The sequence below is a fragment of the Myotis daubentonii genome, chromosome X (genome assembly GCF_963259705.1).
Source record: "Myotis daubentonii chromosome X, mMyoDau2.1, whole genome shotgun sequence".
Classification (NCBI taxonomy): Eukaryota; Metazoa; Chordata; class Mammalia; order Chiroptera; family Vespertilionidae; genus Myotis; species Myotis daubentonii.
Genome location: NC_081861.1, coordinates 97,818,070 through 97,838,227, shown reverse-complemented (window position 1 = coordinate 97,838,227; position 20,158 = coordinate 97,818,070). Strand labels below are relative to the sequence as shown.

The window sequence follows — 20,158 nt, the reverse complement described above, 5'->3', positions numbered from 1 at the left end:
CCATCTCACACCTGTCAGACTGGCTATCATCAACAAATCAACAAATGACAGGTGCTGGAGAGGATGTGGAGAAAAAGGAACACTTGTGCACTGCTGGTGGGAAAGCAGACTGGTGCAGCCACTATGGAAGACAGTATGGAGTTTCCTTAAAAAAACTGAAAATGGAACTCCCATTTGACCCTGTGATCCCACTTCTGGAATATATCCCAAGAAACCAGAAACACCAATCAGAAACGATATATGCACGCCTATGTTCATAGCAGCACAGTTCACCATAGCTCAGATCTGGAAACAGCCTAAGTGCCCATCAGTAGATGAATGGATTAGAAAACTGTGGTACATCTACATGATGGAATACTATGCTGCTCTAAAAAGGAAGGAACTCTTACCATTTGCAACGTCATGGATGGAACTGGAGCGCATTATGCTAAGTGAAATAAGCCAGTCAATGAAGGAAAAATACCACATGATCTCACTCATTCATGGATAATAGAGACCATTATAAACTTTTGAACAATAATAGATACAGAGACAGAGCTGCCTCAAACAGATTGTCAAACTGCAGCGGGAAGGCCGGGGAGGGTTGGGGGGCAGGAGGTAGGGGGGTAAGAGATGAACTAAAGGACTTGTATGCATGCATATAAGCATAACCAATGGACATAAGACACTGGGGGATAGGGGAGGCTAGGGCACTGTCTAGGTAGGGAGGAAAAAACGGACACATATATAATACACTTTGTAATTCTTTAAGCAATAAAAAAAATAGGGCAGAAAAACACAACCAACCTCAACAGGAATTGGAGAAAAAAAAGATTAGAAAGTAGGAAGAGAGGCTAAAGGAGCTTTGGTAAAACATGAAATGAAGTAATATACGTATCATAGGGGTGCCAGAAGGACAAGAAGAGGAGCAAGGATTTAAAAACTTATTTGAAGAAATAATGACCGAAAGCTTCCCTAATTTAGGGAAGAAAAGAAAGACACAAAACACACAGAGTACCGAACTATATGAACCCAAAAAGACCCAAACAACGACACGTCATAATTACAATGGCAAATACTAATGAAAAAGCGAGAACCTTAAAGGCTACAAAAGAGAAACAGAGAGTTACCTACAAAGGATCTCCCATTAGATTATCAAAGGATGTCTCAATAGAAACACATCAGGCCAGAAGGTAATGGAATCAAGAATACAAAGTGATGCAAAGCAAGGGACTGAATCCAAGAATACTGTGTCCAGCCAGGCTGTCATTCAAAATTGAAAGGGAAATCAAGAACTTCAGAGACAAAAACGGTCTAAGGCAGTTTATTACCACCAAGAGAGCAATGCAAGAAATGCTAACGGGACTGTTGTAAAAAGAAGAAATACAAAGGGAAGAAGGAACACAGATATAAAGAGCAGAAATGACTACAAACAAGTACCTATCAATAACAAACTTAAATGAAAATGGACTAAACGCTCCAATCAAAAGACATAAATTGGCTAAATGAATAAGAAAAATGACCCATATATATGCTGTCTACAAGAGACCCTCTGCAGAACAAAGGACTCACACAGACTGAAAATGAAGGGATGGAAAAATATCTTTCAGGCAAATGGAAATTAAAGAAAAGCTGGGGTACGAACACTTATACCTGACAAAATAAACCTCAAAGTGAAGGCCATAACAAGAGATAAGGAAGGCCACTTCATAATACCAAAGGGGTTGATATAACAAGAGGAAATAACTCTGGTAAGCATATAAGCATCCAATTGAGAAGCACCCAAATACATACAAAAAAAAGAAAAAACTTCTAGAAAATATCAAGGGAGCGATCGACAGTAATGCAATCATAGTAGGGAAATTTAATACCTAATTGACATCACTGAATAAATCTTTCAGACAAAAAATCAGCAAAAAACCCCCAAAACACAGCAATCCTAAATGATTCACTAGATCAGATGAACTTAATCAACATCTTGAGAACTTTTCACCCCAAGGCCACAGAATATACATTCGTCTCAAGTGCACATGGGACATTTTCAAAAATATACCACATATTGGAACACGGGCAAACCCTCTTGAAATTCAAGAAGACTGAAATCATTTCAAGCATCTTCTCAGATCACAATGGCATAATATTAGAAATAAACTACAATAGGCGGCGGGAGCGGCAGTGGCTGCTGCGGTGGAGGAACGGGGCGGGCCATGGCACAATAGTATCCTCCCCCTATCCCAGGTTTTATTTACAGTTTCAAAGTGCCTTTTATATTTTATAGAAATTCAGTTGTTTTTCAGATACTATTTTTAAAAATAGATTTCAGCCTATGAAACTGAACTTTTTCATATCTGTGAAAACACATTTTCCAGAAACTCCTAAATATAAATATAATATTGTATCTATGAATATGTGTATTTTGGAAATTACTGAAGGCCCAATCTATGTTCAATCTTAATTTTTATGGTCTTAGATTTTTAAAGTATAGAAATCCAAATTTTGCCATCAATATATTTATGTCCACAATTTGCTGCTTAGGTTTGTTTTATTTAGTTGGTTTTTTTCTCATTGCTCTCTTTCCCTATAAGCTCTTTAAACACATTATACATATGTTGCTGGTTTCATTAAACTAGGGAAGATAAGATAAAGTTCTTTTAATGTTACTTAAAAGGTAATGAAGTCAGATAATAAAAAGCAATCAATACATAATAAATTAGAGTTACTTTGTCAAGATCACAGTCATTTCGAGAATCAGCTTTATTTATGCAATGAATCTCTGAGGAAATGTCGCTTCCTCAGGGTGCCTTTTTCTCTAAAACAGAATCACGTGTGGCCCCCCCGCCAACACACATAATTTCTATCCTTTTACCTGGTGTTCTTTTTCTCTGTAGCAATTTATCTTCATCTGAGACACTACATATTTTACTTCATAGATTCTAGGTCCGTGTCCTCAAACTTGGTCTGATTTATGTACTGATGCATCCCAAACTCCTGCAATAGTAGCTGGCACACAGTAGGTCTTAATTAAAGCTTAAATAAAAATACATCAAAAGGACCTAGAAATTGCCTTAGGCTCAGAATTACTGTTCAATAAGCGCATTCACTAGTGGTGCAGAAACATTAATTATAAGACTTCCACAAACCTTTTCCTCCTTTAAAGATGGTGATTAAAGTTAACTGGCCTAGGAGTAGTTTTCATTTATCAATCTTTGGTCAATAAAGAGGTTTCAGAGAAAATACTACAATTATCAATCAGCAAAAAGGAGGGGGGGTCCACAAAGGAATAATTTAAGCTGTATCTTCAGTGGGGCAATCCCGGGCTATATGCCCAGACTTTCCACAACGATAGCACTTGATCTTCATTGTCTTGGGACAGTTGATGACCATATGGCCGTTCTTGCCACACCGGTAGCACTTGATTTGGGCGCAGTCTTTCTGAATGTGACCATATTCACCACACGAGTAGCACTTCTGCTCTTCCTGACGGTCACAATCACGAGCCAGATGACCTGCTTTGCCACAAGTGCAACAGCCCTGCTCTCTTGAACGCGTCGGCTCGACACAGTCTTTGGCGATGTGGCCACTTCTCCCACAGTTGTAGCAGATGTCCTCGTGAAGGTCACAGTTCTTAGCGTGATGACCAGATTCACCGCAGCGGTAACAGATGTCAGACAGGGTGGCAGAACTGTACTGACAACCTCTGCCACGGCCACTAGCTCTTCTCCCTGGAGCTTGTTCCCCTCTGGGGCATCCCCGGACCCAGTGGCCAGAGCGGCCACCCTTGAAATATTCCTTACTGCTCATGGCTATAAGATCTTCCAGTGAACCGGTGTACCACTGCCCCAGAGGTTCCCACACAGCGCCCCTTAGTGTGACTTAGAAAGCTGTGGCTGTTTTTCTCCAGGAGCTTCCATGACTTCACAGTAGGCTTGCGTAGAGCCCCATTCTTGTGTCATGGGAGTTCCAACTGCTATTGCCTCCTGGCTTCCTGTCTTTGAAGCCAAAAGCGCAGGAGTGCCGTTTTCCATTTTTTTTTTTTTTTTAAATAAAAGCTTGGGTCATTAAGTTTGAGTTTGATTCTTTCCCTGTTCAAAAAATGTGATGGGTAGAGTTTCTTCTAATTAAGATTTAAGCCTTCTTTGTGGTCTAGTCGATGACAAGTTTTTATGTATGTGCTAAGGTCTTAGGAAAAATATGTGAGAGATGTGTCTAATCCAGTATATGAAAGAAACAAATTATAACCAATTAGAGTAATCCAACATTTTTGTTTTACAAAATAAAATACAAATATCCATAAAGATGAGCTACATTAGATGGAAAAAAATCTGCAAAGTGCTGCAGTGAGAACATTTACTCATTATGCAATTTTATTGCAGTAATCATAATTTACAACATAATCACCACCATTTAAGATATTAAACATAACATGAGTGGAGCATTCAGTATAAAACACCCGTTATTACTGGGGAAATAAATTATAAAACTACAATTTACATATTGGACAGATTTCCTTTCTGTTTCCAAATTGTTTACATCTTATACAAACGTCATAAAGATTTGTGAATATGTTTTCCATTTTTCTAGATAAATAAATATGGAAAATTAGACACTGAAAAATCAAGAAAAGCTACTTGAGGGTTATATTATTGAATATGACTGTTTTTTCTCCTTCTTTCTCTTCTTTGTATTTGACAATTTTGAAATGATTTTGGGTTGTGTAATTTTTAAAATTCACAATATTTTTCTTTAAGTTACTACTTAGCTATATGATTTGTATATGAATCTTTTAGACAGCCAGTACAAATATATTTGGTAAAACACAGACAAAAGAATAATGAATGTAGTAGTTGATCTTTATTTTCAATATGACCTGATTGGGATATGCAACTGGTTCCATAAATGCAATGACAAAGAAAAACATTTTCAAAAATTAAAGTTTAGAGCCAAAGAGCATGAGTAGTTCCCACATAGAGTGATGAAATAAGTCTTATAACTAAACAGTTAAATGCTATTGCAGGAAAGATTTCAAGAGGTAAAAATTCTGTGGTTCAAAATTTGATATATGCTTATAATTAACCTCATTATTTATCATGTTTATATCTACCTTTAAGTTTATATATTTATTAAATTAATGCATGTCCATAGTATACAAAGCATTGCTTTTTCAAGCAGTTTTAACTGAGACATGAAGTAAGAAATCCATTCTCTCTCTCCCTTTGATAAATGTTGTGGAAGCTGCAGATCAATTTGGGGAGTAGTACCCCAACAATATTAAGTCATCCTGTACATGAGCAGAGGATATTGCTCTATTTATTTTTATTTAATACTAGGGGCCCGGTGCACGAAATTCGTGCACTGGGTGTGTGTGTGGGGGGGGAGTGTCCCTCAGCCCAGCCTGCCCCCTCTCATATACTGAGAGCCCTCAGGCGTTGACCCCCATCACCCTCCAATGGCAGGATCGGCCCCTTGCCCAGGCCTGACGCCTCTGACAGAGGCGTCATGCCTGGGCAGGGGACCCTCACTTCCCCCCATCACTGGTTCTGCCCCCAGCCCAGGCCTGATGCCTCGGCTAGAGGCGTAGACCCCCATCACCCTCTGATCGCTTGATTGGCCCCTGGCCCAGGCCTGACGCCTCTGCCAGAGGTGTCAGGCTTGGACAGGGGACCCCCATCTCCCCCCGATCACTGGCTCTGACCCCCGCACAGGCCTGAGACCTCTGGCCTAGGAATCATGCCTGGGCAGGGGACCCTCATCTCCCTCTGATCGCTTGCTCCACCCCCCGCCCAAGCCTGACGCCTCTGACCCAGGCTTCAGGCCTGGGCAAGGGGACCATCATATCCCCCCAATCCCCGGCTCCGCCCCCCCACCCAAGCCTGATGCCTCGGCCAGAGGTGTTGACCCTCATCACCCTCCGATCACCAATCACCGGATTGGCCCCTTGACCAGGACTGAGGCCTCCGGCAGAGGTGTCAGCCCTGGGCAGGGGACCTCCAGCTCCCCGTGGTTGCAGGCTCGGCCCCTGCCAAGGCCTAACGCCTCGGGCTGAGACGTCCGGCTCGGGCAGCGGGGACCCGCAGCTGCAGCGGCCCCGCGATCATGGGCTCCGCTTTATTCCCAGGAAAGGGACCCCTAGCTCCCGGGACTGCCAGCTTCGACCGTGCCCAGCTCCCATCGCTGGCTCCACACCTACTTCCTGCTATCACTGGCCAGGGCGGCAAAGGCGCCTGATTCTTCGATCATGGCTGGGGGGCAGGGCAAAGGCGGCCCCAGGGCCGCCTTTGCCCTGCCCCCCAGCTCTTAGCTCCCCCCTGGGTTTCCTATCACTGTCAGTGGCAGGGGGCTTCTTCCTGCTTTCCCTTTCGCCTCCCTGCATTGTGCCTACATATGCAAATTAACCGCCATCTTGTTGGCAGTTAACTGCCAATCTTAGTTGGCAGTTAATTTGCATATAGCCCTGATTAGCCAATGAAAAGTGTATCGTCGTACGCCAATTACCATTTTTCTCTTTTATTAGATAGAACGTTATAAAACACTATGAAGTATTTAGTGTATAAGTTTCACACATCTTTTGTTAGTTTTGTTGTTAATACTCACTCGAGAATATTTTTCCACTGATTATTTTTTGAGACAGTGGAAGGGAGAGGGAGAGACAGACAGAGAGAGAAACATCGAAGTGAGAAAGACACATTAATTGGTTGCCTCCCACCAGTTGCCCAACCAGGGGCGGGAATTGATCCTGCAACTGAAGTATGAGCCCTTGACCAGAATCATTGAACCTTGGACACTTCAGTCTGCCTGGTGGATGCTCTATTTACTGAGCCGAACTGACTGTGCTCTTTTGTTAATTTCTTTTAAGGATTTCATTCTTTTTTTTATGCTGTTGTGAATGGAAATTATATTTCTGATTTCATTTTTGGATTATTTTTAGCTTATAGAAAGATAATTATTGTTGTATGTTGATCTTCAATTCTGAAGCCTTGCTAAACTGAACTGAATTAATAGTCCCTATAATTTTTTAGAGGATTCCTTAGAAATTTCTGTATTCAAGACTGTATCATCTGAATGTAGGGATAGTTTGATTTCATCCTTGGCATTCTGGGTTTCTTTTATTACTCTTCCTTGCCCTCACGAGAAGTTCTGTAAAATGTTGAATAGAAGTAATAAGAGCAGGCATGCTTGTCTTGTTCCTGATCTTAGGGGGAAAGCTTTCAGGCTTTAAGACCACTAGTATAATGCTAGCCATGGTTTTTTAAATATACATACTCTACCAGGTGAGGAAGTTCTTTTCCAGTCCAAATTTGTGGAGTGTTCTTATCATGAAGGGTTCTTGAATTTTGTCAAATGTGTGTTTTTTAATCCCTTGAGATTGTCGTAACATTTTGTACTTGCTAGAACCTCCAGTATATTGTTCAACAGAAGTTGTGAGTATGGTCATCCTTGTCCTGTTTCTGATCTTAAGGGAAAAGGTTTCAGTCTCACTGATAAGTATGGGGTATATCATCTCTCAACCCCACCACCAAAAAACAACCAGGTGTAAATATTTCACAATCTTATTCAAGGTTTGTTTATGTAGCCAAACTTTATACCATTTTAAAAATTACATTGGGTGGATAACCAAGATAGCAGTGTAGGTAAATGCCTGTACTTACAGCCTCCTACAACCAGATAAAAATTACAACTAAAATAAAGCACTAGAGGATAGAAAATGGCAGCCAAATAGGCAGCAGTGTTGTGCACCTCCTCTTAGGGCCAGGCCAGAAAAGCAACTAAATCAGAGAACATCCACCCTGAATTAATAAACTAGACACAGCTGAGGAGACAGTTTTCAATAAGGAAGGGCAGAGTTTGCCTAGAGAACACCGCTTGCCAGCCATAAACCACATGGAAGCACCACCGTGCACTGGCAGTGAGTGGTGCAGTACCTCCTGGTAGGCTCCCAGTGGTCTGCAGGGTGAGGGCCACAAGAGTGAGCTCCTGAACCAGGCCTCCTCTCCAGCCACTGGGACACAGAATCCTAGAATCCCACATTGAGAGCAAGCCAGGGGGAACCCTGTTCCTCACCACCACCCTGGACCCAAGAACCATGCTGCTAGCCTGACCCAGAGCCACCCTGCACCCGCTCCACCCCCAGCACCAGGACTTGCTGTCGAGGCAACCCAGAGCAACCAAGGACACACCATAGGGGAGCTCTGAATGTGCACCACAGAGCAACCCATGCCCATTCCACCCCAGAACCCGAGATAGTCCTGCCAGGGCCATCTGGAACAACCCAATGTGCACCTCACTCCGGGTAACATGGGAGAGCGATCTGAGTGACACAGGGCAACCAGCCCAGGCCCCATGATAAGGAGGGGTGAACTGGAGCAACCCAGCACAAGTCTCACACCAGGCTACAGGAAAGCCAGGACTGTGTGACAAAGAGCAACATGCACCTGCTTCCCCTGGCCCCTGGGAGAGTCTTGCAGGGGCTACCTAAAGTAACCCAGCACATGCCTGACTCCGGGCCATGAGAAAGTGTTGCCAGGGTGACCCCAAGCAAGCCAGTGTGCCTAGCCAGGGGCCATAGGACTGTGCCACAAGTGCGCTGCCAACGGGTGTCAGGGATGCACAGTGAATTGTATGTCAGAGGGCTCTGGGTACTCACAGGGAGTCACACATCAGAGGAACTGTGCACCCTCTCCCACTACCCTGAGCATCTGAAGCAGGCAACGGAGGTACCAGATGCATGGGAAAAGGTAACAAAATGCAGAAGAGACAATATAGGTGTGAGATTCAAGGCAGGCCCAGCCTTATAGGCTAATGATTTCTGGACCATTGCCCTGAGAGTTATTCAACCTCCCAAAACACAAGCAGTGTGCCCAGGATCAGAAAGAGAGAGCAAAAATGGGAAGAAAAAGAAACAACCCCCAAAGGAAAGAAGAGCAGTAAACAGGAAAGGAACTAAATGAAACAGAGGCAAGCAATAGGTCGGAAAAAAAGAATTCAGAGTAAGGATCATATAGTTCCTAAACCAGCTACATGAGAAAATCAACTTATGTAAGAATCAAGAGGAAATCAAAAGTGATACAGCTACAATAAAAAACACAATGGAAGGTTCCAACAGTAGACTAGGAGAAGCAGAGGACCAAATTATTGAGTTAGAAAATAGGGCATACAGGCACATTCCCCTCTTCAGGGAAAAGATGGGAGTGGAGGATTTTTTTCTGCTCATTATATGCTGAGCTGGGGGGAGGGACTTTGGCTAGCAAGTGTGTGGCTAGTCCAAATTGCCACCTTTGTTCTGGGCAGCTCCCAAGCTGAAATCTTTTCCTGTTAGTGCTTAGATTGAGGCAAAACAGATTCAGTCCCTTGGGCAACCTCGTTCCCTGAAAGTATATTTCAGTCTTCTTTCCTCCCCAGGGAGAAGCCAGGAACTCTTAAGTCTTTTGATGGTGCCACACTGAGCCAAGGAGAGTGACTGTGATCCATTTGGAAAGTACACAGAGTCAAAAAGGAAGAGCAGAAGTATTATCCAAGTACTCAGCCTCAAATTTGTCTGGGAATTCCTGAACATTGAGAGATGAAGGCTGTATGAAATTCCCCTTGCCTTAAAGTCATCAAAAGTAAGTTTAATTTGGAGGAGTAGATTCTAGGAGACGGAAGATGGTGGCGATATAGGCAGATGCATCCCAGGTCGTGTCCCGGAGCAAATGGAGTGAGCAGCTGAAACTAATAACACTCACCCCGAATTGGAGAAATTGCTCAGCTGGTGAGACAGTTTTTACCCGGGAAGAGCATACCTCCCCTGGAAAGGTACAAAAAAAACAGGGATTTGGGCGGGAAAGTTTGCCAGACCTCTGAGGCCAGAGTGTCGGAGGGAGACAGCGTGGCAGAATGCCGCGCCCCTTGGGACAGGCACAGCCCCTGACGGGGGATAGGAGAACCGCGGGATTCCTGGCGCCGCCGGGGGAATTGAGAGCTGGGTTCTGTGATCACGGAGGACTGAGCCTAAAGGGGACAGCCTGAAGAGCTGACAAGGCCATGCAGTCCCAGTAAGAGAAGAAGCTTACAGAAACCAAGCCTTCCCCGTTTCTGCGGCCGGCATTTGTTTGTTTGTTTTCACTGAATCCTGTTCATGGGACATCTCGGATACAGACACTCACCTGTGCTGAAGAGAGGGACAGTGTGCGGAGGAGTGGAATCTGGGGAGAGACTGAGGAGAGAAGGGGGGCCGGGAGAGGTGGTGGTGAATTGAGTGCTGAGACACCCCTGAGCCCAGGACTTTGGCATCCATTCTCTCAGGAGAGTGAGACTCCGCCCCCCCGCCCCCAGGCAAGGAGCACAGCCACACCCAGATTCCACCCTGAATGAAATCAAGGATTAAAATAACCTGATCAGTCCCTGGCAGTTAACAGGGTCTTGCCTATAGAGGGATTTCCAATCCCAGCAACAACACAGCGCCGGTGACTAACTATTACGCAGCCAGCTCTGGGCAGTGATCTTCCACTGGACAGAGAGGCCCTATAGCCTCAGAGGCCAACCCCAGAACACTGCCACCCAGAGGCTGACCCACAAACTGACTCTTTGCTAAACACAAAGTAAGGCAGTCTGGGAAACAAATACGGACTGCTTTAAAAGAAGGACTGTGGTTTACAACACAGAGGAACAGTGTATCGCAGGAAAACTCAACACTCTTCTGAATACCTGGCAGGTCTAAGGCGAGCCACACTGAAGAATAGAAGGACCGAAGGAACTTCACTACTGCTTTTTTTTTTTCTTCTTTTTTCACCTTTTAACTAAGAAACCAATTTTTTTTCTTCTTTTTCCATCACCTGATTTTACCCTTTTAATTACTACCTTCTTATTTTTTACCAGTATTATTACTGCTACCATTTTACCATTTTTTAAAGTGCCATTTTATTTTCTCTTTATTTTATTTTGGGATTAGTGTTCTCCATTCTATTTTCATCGTTATATTTTTGGTTGTTTCTAGTTTGGATTCATCTCCAGGGAGCTGTTGCTGGAAGTTCTTGGGATTAGTGGCGGTTCTATAGGAGTATTTTCCTCATATAAAATGTCTCTTCCCCTCTTCCACTTCATTCTCTCTTTTCGCTTTTTTTTCTTTTCTTTTCTTTTCTCACTTTTATTTCCCCCCCTCCTTTTTCCCACTTCCTTTTTTGCACTCTTTTTTGGTCCCAACTTTTCTTTTCTTTTTTCTCTTTTCTTTTTTTCTTTTCCTTCTTCCTTATCCACTAATTCTCTTAATTCGGGTGGTCACCTTTATTTGGGGTTATTAATGTTGTGAATATATTTGTGTATAGTGCCTGGTACATGGTGCCTTGTTGTGTTGTATTTTGTGCCTTTAAATCAACGTAGCAGATCCAAGCAACAGCAACATCCTGAGCACCACACCCTCTGCTGAGGAACAGCGGCTGTACGTGAAACCTCGCCCTATAAGCCAGAAGAGCCACCACAGCCGTGAAGAGCACCCACCAGAGGAGCTGCTGCCAACTGAGGAGCAGCTTCTACCGCAATTGCCCAAAGAGCAACCACAGACCAAGGAGTCACTGCCACGAAGGGAGCAACCACTGAACGACTCAACTTCTAGATATGTCAGTGAGATCAAACATGGGTAGACAAAGAAACCCCCAAAGGAAAGAGAAGGAGGACTCTCCGGAAAAGCAGCTAAGTAATACAGAGGCATGCAACATGACAGAAAAAGAATTCAGAATAAGGGTCCTAGAGTGCATAAACCGGATGGAGGAAAAAATCGACAACCTCTGCAAGAAGCAAGAAGAAACAGATGAAAAAATCAATAACATATGGAAGAATCTAGAAGAAACAGATGAAAAAATCAACAACTTAAGTAAGACCCAAGAAGAAATGAAGAGTGCTATAGCTGCAATGAAAAGCACCATTGAAAGTATCAAGAGTAGACTAGGAGAAGCGGAGGACCGAATTAGTGAACTAGAAGACAAGGAAGCAAAACACACCCAAACTGTACTGCAATTGGAGAAAAAGATTAAAAGACAGGAGGAGAGCCTAAGGGAGCTTTGGGACAACATGAAACGAAACAACATACAAATAACAGGGGTACCAGAACAACAGAAAGATGAACAAGGATTAGAAAACCTATTAGAAGAAATAATATCCGAAAACTTCCCTGAGGTGGGAAAGAAAAAAGTCACACGAGCCCAGAGAGTCCCAAACAAAGTGAACCCGAAAAGACCCACACCAAGACACATCATAATTACCACGGCAAATGCTCAGGACAATGAGAGAATCTTACAGGCTGCAAGAGAGAGACGGAAAGTAACATACAGGGGATCTCCCATTAGATTGTCAAATGATTTCTCAACAGAAACACGTCAGGCCAGAAAAGAATGGACAGAAATTTACAAAGTGATGCAAAGCAAAGGACTGAATCCAAGAATACTCTATCCAGCAAGGCTATCATTCAAACTTGAAGGGGAAATAAGAAGCTTCACAGACAAAAAAAGGCTAAGGGAGTTTATCACAACCAAGCCAGCAATGCAAGGATTGCTAAAGGGACTGGTATAAAAATTAGAAATAAAAAGCGCCAAAGCCGGTTTGGCTTAGCGGATAGAGCGTCGGCCTGCGGACTGAAGGGTCCCGGGTTCGATTCCGGTCAGTGGCATGTACCTGGGTTGCAGGCACTTCCCGAGTGGGAGATGTGCGCGAGGCAGCTGATCGATGTTTCTCTCTCATCGATGTTTCTGACTCTCTATCTCTCTCCCTTCCTCTCTGTAAAAAAATCAATAAAATATATTTAAAAAAAAATAAAAAGCTCAGAAAGAAAACAGCCACACAAAAAAAGAAATGGCTACAAACAAATACCTTTCAATAATAACTTTAAACGTAAATGGACTAAATGCTCCAACCAAAAGACATCGAGTGGCAGAATGGATAAAAAAAAACATGACCCATAAGTCTGCTGTCTACAAGAAACCCACCTCATTAGAAGGGACTCACACAGACTGAAAGTGAAAGGATGGAAAAATATCTTTCAGGCAAATGGAAAGGAAAAGAAAGCTGGGGTAGCAATACTTATATCGGACAAAATAGACCTCAAAGTGAAGGCCATAACAAGGGATAAGGAAGGCCACTTCATAATACTAAAGGGATCAATACAACAAGAAGATATAACCCTGGTAAACATATTTGCACCCAATGCAGGAGCACCCAAATTCATAAAAAAAAAACTCCTGAAAGATATCAAAGGAGCGATCAACAACGAAACAATCATAGTAGGGGACTTTAACACACCACTGACAGCACTAGGTAAGTCCTCTAGACAAACAATCAGCAAAGATACAGCAATCCTAAATGAGTCACTAGATCAGATGGACTTAATAGACATCTTCAGAACACTCCACCCCAATGCCACGGAATATACATTCTACTCAAGTGCTCATAACACATATTCAAAAAAATAGACCATATATTGGGTCACAAGCAAAGTATCCCCAAATTCAAGAAGATTGAAATCATAAAAAGCGTCTTTGCAGACCACGATGGCATAATAATAGAAAAAAAAAACAACCCAAAATACTCAAACACCTGGAAGCTGAATAGCATGCTATTACATATTGATTGGGTTACCAATGAGATCAAAGAAGAAATTAAAAACATCCAGGAAAATAATGACAATGAAAACACAACAATCCAAAACCTATGGGAAACAACGAAAGCAGTCCTGAGAGGGAAGTTTATAGCTCTACAGGCCTATCTCAAAAAAACAAGAAAAAATGGTAGTAAATCATCTAACTCTACAACTCAAAGGAATAGAAAGAGAGCAACAAGAAAACCCCAGAGTGAGCACAAGGAAGGAGATAATAAAGATTAGAGCAGAAATAAATGACTTAGAGACCAAAAAAACAATACAGAAAATCAATGAAACAAAGAGCTGGTTTTCTGAAAGGATAAACAAGATTGACAACCCTCTAGCCAGACTCACCAAAAAGCAAAGAGAGAGGACCCAAATAAACAAAATCAGAAACGATAGAGGCGAAATAACAACAGACCCCACAGAAATACAAATGATTGTTAAAAAATACTATGGACAGCTCTACTCCAACAAACTAGACAACATGGAGGAAATGGACAAATTCCTAGAAAAATACAACATTCCAAAACTCAATCAGGAAGAATCTAAAAATCTCAACAGGCCAATAACTTTGGAAGAAATTGAAGCAGTCATCAAAAAGCTTCCATCAAACAAAAGCCCACGACCAGACGGCTTCACAGGGGAGTTTTACCAAACATTCAAGGAAGAACTAAAACCTATCCTCCTCAGACTACTACAAAAATTCAAGAAGAAGGAACACTTCCAAGCTCATTCTATGAAGCCAGCATCACCCTAATACCAAAACCAGGTAAAGACAACACAATGAAAGAGAATTACAGGCCAATATCCCTCATGAACATAGATGCCAAAATCCTCAACAAAATCTTAGCAAATCGGATCCAGCAGGACATCAGAAAGATCATACACCATGACCAAGTAGGATTGATCCCAGGGATGCAAGGATGGTACAATATCCGCTAATCAATAAACGTGATACATCACATAAACAAATTGAAAGAAAAAACCACATGGTCATATCAATTGATGCAGAAAAAGCATTTGACAAAATTCAACACCCATTTTTGATAAAAACTCTCAGTAAGGCGGGAGTAGAAGGATCATACCTCAACATAATAAAAGCCATATATGACAGGCCCACAGCCAACATCATACTCAATGGACAAAAACTAACACCATTTCCCCTAAGAACAGGAATAAGACAGGTATGCCCCCTCTCACCACTCCTGTTCAACATAGTACTGGAAGTGTTAGCCATTGCAATTAGGCAAGAGTAAGAAATAAAAGGCATCCAAATTGGAAAAGAGGAAGTAAAACTGTCCTTATTTGCAGACGACATGATATTATATATACAAAACCCTAGAGACTCCATCAAAAAGCTACTAGACTTAATACATGAATTTGGCAATGTAGCAGGATACAAAATTAACCCCAAGAAATCTGAGGCATTTCTATACACCAATAGTGAACTTTCAGAAAGAGAGATTATAAAAACAATCCTGTTTACCATCGCACCAAAAAAAATTAAGCTACCTAGGAATAAGCTTAACTAAAGAGGTAAAAGACCTCTACTCAGAAAACTACAGGAGGTTGAAAAAAGATATAGAGGAAGACGTAAACAGATGGAAGAACCTACCGTGTTCATGGATTGGTAGAATCAACATCATTAAAATGCCCATACTACCCAAAGCAATCTATAAATTCAACGCACTTCCCATTAAAATACCAATGGCATACTTCAGAGATCTAGAACGAACTCTCCAAAAATTCATCTGGAATAAAAAAAGACCCCGAATAGCTGCAGCAATCCTGAAAAAGAACAAATTAGGTGGGATCTCAATACCACATATCAAGTTGTATAACAAAGCCACTGTTCTCAAAACTGCCTGGTACTGGCACGAGAATAGGCATATAGATCAATGGAATAGAATAGAGAGCCCAGATATCGACCCGAAAAAAGATGCTCAATTAGTATTTGACAAAGGAGGCAAGAACATACCATGGAGCCAGGATAGTCTCTTCAATAAATGCTGTTGGGAAAATTGGACAGATATATGCAAGAAAATGAAACTAGACCACCAAATTACACCATACACAAAAATAAACTCAAAATGCATAAAGGACTTAAATGTACGCCATTAAACCATAAAAATTCGAGAAGAATCCAAAGGCAACAAAATCTCAGACATACGCCGAAGCAATTTCTTCACTGATACAGCTCCTAGGGCACTTGAAACTAAAGAGAAAATGAACAAAAGGGACTACATCAAAATAAAAAGCTTCTGCAAAGCAAAAGAAACCACCAACAAAACAACAAGAAAACCCACTGTGTGGGAAAACATATTTGCCAATGTCATATCTGATAAGGGCCTAATCTCCAAAATTTATAGGGAACTCGTACAAATTACCAAAAGGAAGATAAACAATCCAATCAGAAAATGGGCAAAGGACCTAAATAGACACCTTTCAAAAGAGGACATTCAGAAAGCCAAGAGACATATGAAAACATGCTCAAAGTCAGTAATCATGCGAGAGATGCAAATCAAAACAACAATGAGGTACCATCTCACACCTGTCAGACTGGCTATCATCACCAAATCAACAAACGACAAGTGCTGGAGAGGATGTGGAGAAAAAGGAACACTTGTGCACTGCTGGTGGGAATGCAGACTGGTGCAGCCACTATGGAAGACAGTATGGAGTTTCCTTAAAAAAACTGAAAATGGAACTCCCATTTGACCCTGTGATCCCACTTCTGGAATATATCCCAAGAAACCAGAAACACCAATCAGAAAGGATATATGCACGCCTATGTTCATAGCAGCACAGTTCACCATAGCTAAGATCTGGAAACAGCCTAAGTGCCCATCAGTAGATGAATGGATTAGAAAACTGTGGTACATCTACACGATGGAATACTATGCTGCTCGAAAAAGGAAGGAACTCTTACCATTTGCAACGTCATGGATGGAACTGGAGCGCATTATGCTAAGTGAAATAAGCCAGTCAATGAAGGAAAAATACCACATGATCTCACTCATTCATGGATAATAGAGACCATTATAAACTTTTGAACAATAATAGATAAAGAGACAGAGCTGCCTCAAACAGATTGTCAAACTGCAGCGGGAAGGCCGGGGAGGGTTGGGGGGCAGGAGGTAGGGGGGTAAGAGATGAACTAAAGGACTTGTATGCATGCATATAAGCATAACCAATGGACATAAGACACTGGGGGAGAGGGGAGGCTAGGGCACTGTCTAGGTAGGGAGGAAAAAACGGACACATATGTAATACACTTTGTAATACTTTAAGCAATAAAATAAAATACGGCAGAAAAACACAACCAACCTCAACAGCAATTTGAGAAAAAAAAGATTAGAAAGTAGGAAGAGAGGCTAAAGGAGCTTTGGTAAAACATGAAATGAAGTAATATATGTATCATAGGGGTGCCAGAAGGACAAGAAGAGGAGCAAGGATTTAAAAACTTATTTGAAGAAATAATGACCGAAAGCTTCCCTAATTTAGGGAAGAAAAGAAAGACACAAAACACACAGAGTACCGAACTATATGAACCCAAAAAGACCCAAACAACGACACGTCATAATTACAGTGGCAAATACTAATGAAAAAGCGAGAACCTTAAAGGCTACAAAAGAGAAACAGAGAGTTACCTACAAAGGATCTCCCATTAGATTATCAAAGGATGTCTCAATAGAAACACATCAGTCCAGAAGGTAATGGAATCAAGAATACAAAGTGCTGCAAAGCAAGGGACTGAATCCAAGAATACTCTGTCCAGCCAGGCTGTCATTCAAAATTGAAAGGGATATCAAGAGCTTCAGAGACAAAAAAGGTCTAAGGAAGTTTATTACCACCAAGACAGCAATGCAAGAAATGCTAACGGGACTGTTGTAAAAAGAAGAAATAAAAAGGGAAGAAGGAACACAGACATAAAGAGCAGAAATGACTACAAACAAGTACCTATCAATAACAAACTTAAATGTAAATGGACTAAAAGCTCCAATCAAAAGACATAAATTGGCTATATGAATAAGAAAAATGACCCATATATATGCTGTCTACAAGAGACCCTCTGCAGAACAAAGGACTCACACAGACTGAAAATGAAGGGATGGAAAAATATCTTTCAGGCAAATGGAAATTAAAGAAAAGCTGGGGTACGAACACTTATACCTGACAAAATAAACCTCAAAGTGAAGGCCATAACAAGGGATAAGGAAGGCCACTTCATAATACCAAAGGGGTTGATATAACAAGAGGAAATAACTCTGGTAAGCATATATGCATCCCATTGAGAAGCACCCAAATACATACACAAAGAAAAAAAAAAACTTCTAGAAAATATGAAGGGAGCGATCGACAGTAATGCAATCATAGTAGGGAAATTTAATACCTAATTGACATCACTGAATAAATCTTCCAGACAAAAAATCAGCAAAAAACCCCCAAAACACAGCAATCCTAAATGATTCACTAGATCAGATGAACTTAACATCTTGAGAACTTTTCACCCCAAGGCCACAGAATATACATTCGTCTCAAGTGCACATGGGACATTTTCAAAAATATACCACATATTGGAACACGGGCAAACCCTCTTGAAATTCAAGAAGACTGAAATCATTTCAAGCATCTTCTCAGATCACAATGGCATAATATTAGAAATAAACTACAATAGGCGGCGGGAGCGGCAGTGGCTGCTGCGGTGGAGGAACGGGGCGGGCCATGGCACAATAGTATCCTCCCCCTATCCCAGGTTTTATTTACAGTTTCAAAGTGCCTTTTATATTTTATAGAAATTCAGTTGTTTTTCAGATACTATTTTTAAAAATAGATTTCAGCCTATGAAACTGAACTTTTTCATATCTGTGATAACACATTTTCCAGAAACTCCTAAATATAAATATAATATTGTATCTATGAATATGTGTATTCTGGAAATTACTGAAGGCCCAATCTATGTTCAATCTTAATTTTTATGGTCTTAGATTTTTAAAGTATAGAAATCCAAATTTTGCCATCAATATATTTATGTCCACAATTTGCTGCTTAGGTTTGTTTTATTTAGTTGGTTTTTTTCTCATTGCTCTCTTTCCCTATAAGCTCTTTAAACACATTATACATATGTTGCTGGTTTAATTAAACTAGGGAAGATCAGATAAAGTTCTTTTAATGTTACTTAAAAGGTAATGAAGTCAGATAATTAAAAGCAATCAATACATAATAAATTAGAGTTACTTTGTCAAGATCACAGTCATTTCTAGAATCAGCTTTATTTATGCAATGAATCTCTGAGGAAATGTCGCTTCCTCAGGGTGCCTTTTTCTCTAAAACAGAATCACGTGTGGCCCCCCCGCCAACACACATAATTTCTATCCTTTTACCTGGTGTTCTTTTTCTCTGTAGCAATTTATCTTCATCTGAGACACTACATATTTTACTTCATAGATTCTAGGTCCGTGTCCTCAAACTTGGTCTGATTTATGTACTGATGTATCCCAAACTCCTGCAATAGTAGCTGGCACACAGTAGGTCTTAATTAAAGCTTAAATAAAAATACATCAAAAGGACCTAGAAATTGCCTTAGGCTCAGAATTACTGTTCAATAAGCGCATTCACTAGTGGTGCAGAAACATTAATTATAAGACTTCCACAAACCTTTTCCTCCTTTAAAGATGGTGATTAAAGTTAACTGGCCTAGGAGTAGTTTTCATTTATCAATCGTTGGTCAATGAAGAGGTTTCAGAGAAAATACTACAATTATCAATCAGCAAAAAGGAGGGGGGGGGCCACAAAGGAAAAATTTAAGCTGTATCTTCAGTGGGGCAATCCCGGGCTATATGCCCAGACTTTCCACAACGATAGCACTTGATCTTCATTGTCTTGGGACAGTTGATGACCATATGGCCGTTCTTGCCACACCGATAGCACTTGATTTGGGCGCAGTCTTTCTGAATGTGACCATATTCACCACACGAGTAGCACTTCTGCTCTTCCTGACGGTCACAATCACGAGCCAGATGACCTGCTTTGCCACAAGTGCAACAGCACTGCTCTCTTGAACGCGTCGGCTCGACACAGTCTTTGGCGATGTGGCCACTTCTCCCACAGTTGTAGCAGATGTCCTCGTGAAGGTCACAGTTCTTAGCGTGATGACCAGATTCACCGCAGCGGTAACAGATGTCAGACAGGGTGGCAGAACTGTACTGACAACCTCTGCCACGGCCACTAGCTCTTCTCCCTGGAGCTTGTTCCCCTCTGGGGCATCCCCGGACCCAGTGGCCAGAGCGGCCACCCTTGAAATATTCCTTACTGCTCATGGCTATAAGATCTTCCAGTGAACCGGTGTACCACTGCCCCAGAGGTTCCCACACAGCGCCCCTTAGTGTGACTTAGAAAGCTGTGGCTGTTTTTCTCCAGGAGCTTCCATGACGTCACAGTAGGCTTGCGTAGAGCCACATTCTTGTGTCACGGGAGTTCCAACTGCTATTGCCTCCTGACTTCCTGTCTTTGAAGCCAAAAGCGCAGGGGTGCCGTTTTCCATTTTTTTTTTTTTTTAAATAAAAGCTTGGGTCA

The 20,158-nt window shown here is 41.7% G+C and overlaps 2 protein-coding genes across 2 annotated transcripts; both read right to left on the bottom strand.

Annotated features, from left to right (window-relative positions):
* Positions 1-3,264: 3,264 nt before the first annotated feature.
* LOC132224213 (CCHC-type zinc finger nucleic acid binding protein-like) lies at positions 3,265-3,780 on the bottom strand. Its single transcript, XM_059679314.1, has one exon. The coding sequence runs from the start codon at positions 3,778-3,780 to the stop codon at positions 3,265-3,267; it is 516 nt and encodes a 171-aa protein (XP_059535297.1).
* A 15,606-nt stretch (positions 3,781-19,386) lies between these two features.
* On the bottom strand, positions 19,387-19,902 carry LOC132224191 (CCHC-type zinc finger nucleic acid binding protein-like). Its single transcript, XM_059679296.1, has one exon. The coding sequence runs from the start codon at positions 19,900-19,902 to the stop codon at positions 19,387-19,389; it is 516 nt and encodes a 171-aa protein (XP_059535279.1).
* Positions 19,903-20,158: the final 256 nt, after the last annotated feature.